This window comes from Mandrillus leucophaeus, unplaced genomic scaffold, assembly GCF_000951045.1.
Source record: "Mandrillus leucophaeus isolate KB7577 unplaced genomic scaffold, Mleu.le_1.0 Scaffold729, whole genome shotgun sequence".
In the NCBI taxonomy this organism is placed as follows: Eukaryota; Metazoa; Chordata; class Mammalia; order Primates; family Cercopithecidae; genus Mandrillus; species Mandrillus leucophaeus.
The window spans coordinates 614142-617484 of record NW_012107908.1 but is presented as its reverse complement, the minus strand read 5'-3'; the positions used below and the strand labels follow the sequence as shown (position 1 = coordinate 617484).

The 3343-nt window shown below is 36.7% G+C and overlaps 1 protein-coding gene across 2 annotated transcripts in view; it reads left to right on the top strand.

Moving 5' to 3' along the window:
* Positions 1-1139: 1139 nt before the first annotated feature.
* STRBP (spermatid perinuclear RNA binding protein) overlaps positions 1140-3343 on the top strand; it is a 60026-nt gene continuing 57822 nt past the window's right edge. The window contains exon 1 of one of the 2 annotated variants that reach the window (XM_011965497.1): positions 1140-1312. In XM_011965497.1, the coding sequence (XP_011820887.1) occupies positions 1310-1312 (3 nt within the window). In that variant the 5' untranslated portion in view covers positions 1140-1309. Of the gene's footprint in view, positions 1317-3343 lie in introns of both variants that reach the window. The other variant, XM_011965498.1, reaches the window with a different exon arrangement.

The following is a 3343-nucleotide window of genomic DNA, read 5'->3' as shown; positions in this document are numbered from 1 at the left end:
TCATTATTTTTTTTAAAGAGATAGGGTCTCGCTTTGTTGCCCAGTCTGGTCTCGAACTTCTGGCTTCAAGCAATCCTCTCATCTTGGCCTCCCAAAACACTGGGATTACAGGCATGAGTCACCTCACTTGGTCTAACTGATAATATTAAGAAACTGTTACTGACAGTAGGGTGTTTCCTTATTAAAGAAAAGTTAGTTTAAAGGAAAGATATTTAAATGAAGAGAAAGTTATTTTCTTTGTGAATTTATATGATATATGGTATGTAAATTATGTCGTCTTATAGCCACATAGTTAAAGCATGTGCTGTATTTCGATGTTAGCTCTGCTTTCTTTCTTTTTTTTTTTTTTTTAAATTTTTTTCTTCTTGTAGCTGGGTTTATAATAAGGTATTTCATCCATGCTCAGAAAAGTTTACTTTTACTCTGTCTGGAATAAAATCTTATAAAAGTGGAACAAAATAGATAACAATGATTAGGCCTCTGGATAGAAATAATGCGGTGGAATTCTGGTGAGAGACATGCAGGGGTAATGAAGTCAGGATCTAGTGAATATTCAGGAGTCTGGCATAGCAGTGCATACAGGCCCAGGGATAAATAGGGTCTTTTGGGAGTTAGGAAGTAGAGTCAACCAAGCATGCTGAATTTTAGACTGAAAAAAAATTAAAGAACATTGTGCCAATATGTACTCTTTAACGGCAGTATCCAATGTAAAAGCATCATGGAATAATCATCATGGTGTTGTATTTTCAGGTGTCTTTACTGAATTTTCAGATGAATCTGAGCAATGCCAATTTCTAATTGAAAATCCGATGGTTAATTGCAACATTGTTGCCATCAGTAGTAGTGTTACTCTTTCAGGTGGTGCTTCTTGACTGAATTTCTTTGCAAATGTATTTATCTCATTGAGTACAAGTCAGCCATCTGCCACATTGTAGCTACAGGAGGCTTGCTTTTCTGGCCATATCACCTAGGCTCCTGGGCCCAGACCTTCAAATATGTGTTAGCTTTTTGTTCGAACTTAGGGAATTTTCCTCTGTTGAGTTTATTTCTTTTTTATCAGGAACATGTTTATGGGCTGCACACTCAGATTGGATGCTAATAGTAAATAAGCATTTTTGAAGTTGTTTTCCTCTTCTCTTGCAGGTGTGTTCCAGAGAACAAGCCTTCAAACATATTTGCTATATTGACACTGAGCTGTCAGGGGACTCAGGCTTATGAGGAGGTATTGTTACACAAAACAGTGTCTAGTGAAGACGACAAGAAAGAGGGGAAAAGATCGGAAAAAGAAGCTAAAATACTATAGAAAACCATGGTAGGTTATTGTGGATATTTTCATAATTTAGTTACAAAAGACTCTAGTAATTTAAAATTGGAAATGTTAACAGTGAGGGCAAATGAAAAACGATGGTGTTAATTTTTGGCTTTAGTGTATCATATAAAGATGGCACTCTACTATTCAAAGCAAATGAATTCAGATTTATTACAAGTCCTGTAAACCACAAAGTAGGGCCCCGTGAGCCTGTTGACCATGAATTATTAAAGGAGGAAATGCTCATAAATAATATTTTCTAATAAAACTGGCATTAGCAAACTGATACAAATAGCTATGTTTTTAAGTTCAGTTTTTTTCTCGTGGAAATTAAAAATTCTGAACCAGTCCTTTAATTAGTGATATGAATGATGTAGAAGTTTATAATATGTGTGAATGTTTAACTGAAAAAGCCACCTCTTTCACATACTTTTCGAATAATAGGGTCAAGTGCTGAGTATAGTAGGGGCACTGAATTGAGAATCAAAGAAACCTTGCTTTTTGTGAAGAGTTCAGACCTAAATTGAATTTGTGATGTTAGATGAGGTCATAATCTCTGGTGCCTAGGCTTTTAATTGGTAAAATGTGCTGATTTTTTTTCCCCTTAGTATTATGAGTTCTGGAGGGTGTTATGTGAATTTTTTTCTCCTAAGTAGAAGTGAGAAAAGGTTTCTTTTTTTCTTTTTTTTTTTTTTTTTTAAGATGGAGTCCCACCCTGTCACCCAGGGTAGAGTGCAATGGTGTGATCTCGGCTCACTGCAACCTCCGTCTCCCAAGTTCAAGCGATTATCCCTGCCTTAGACTCCTGAGTAGCTGGGATTACAGGTGCCTGCCACTATGCCCAGCTAATTTTTTGTATTTTTAGTAGAGACGGGGTTTCGCCATGTTGACCAGGTTGGCCTCGAACTGACCCCAGGTGATCCACCTGCCTCAGCCTCCCAAAGTGCTGGGATTACTACAGGCATCAGCCACCATGCCCGGCGAAGATTTTAAAAACACATTACAAATGAGAGAAAAAGCAGAAAATATTAATCACCAGTATGTTTCGAATATGTTGTTTAGCTGGTCTGTTGGTGATTATGTTTTTTGATTTTTTGTTTTTTGTTTTTTGTTTTTTGTTTTTTTTTGGGACAAGGTCTTGCTCTATCATGCAGGCTGGAGTGCAGTGACATGATCATAGCTCACTGCAAACTCCAACTCCTTGGGCTCAAAGTATCTTCTTTCTTTAAGCCTCCCAAGTAGCTGGGCCTTATAGGTGCATGCCACCACATCTGGCAAATGTTTAAATTTTTTGTAGAGACAGGGTTTTGCTTTGTTGCCCAGGCTGGTCTGGAACGCCTTGGCTCAAGGAGTCCTGCTGCTGCCTTAGCCTTCCGAAGTGCTGGGATTATAGGCATGAGGCACCATGCCCAGCCTGGTGGTGTTTTTTTAAATGTTACTTGCTTTTAAAAATATTTGTGCCAAGGATTATAACTTAATCAGCTGACTCCTTAGAGAAGAAATTCTGATATTTTAGATCTAGATGGTGGGAACAAATGTTAACTTGGGATTTTCCCTGTCGTTTAGTTATGTGGTGAAATGTGAAAAAACCACACTGATTCTTTTGTATCTTACCATGTGAATTATTTACCTCTCATTCTGCTCATTTCTTATAGTCTTGATATTCTTAACAACTAAAAGAAATGCTTTATTATTTGTCAGAATGGATGAAGATGTCTTCCTTAGTTTATTCTTTTTAAATTCAGCTTAGATTTTCTGTTGTATAAATTTTGTGTTTTTATATAATTTAATTGATGAGTATTTTCTGGTTTCTCTTATTACTTGCCTTTTAGATCTCAGATTGCAATGAGAATTTTCTCTTTCTGCATAGTTCTTCTGATAAAATTTTTTGTCTTTTTTTTTTTTTTTTTTTTTTAAAGAAACGGAGTCTTGCTTTGTTGCCCAGGCTGGAGTGCAATGGCACGATCTCGGCTCACTGCAACCTCTGCCTCCCAGGTTCAATTCAAAGCAAATGAATTCAGATTTATTACAAGT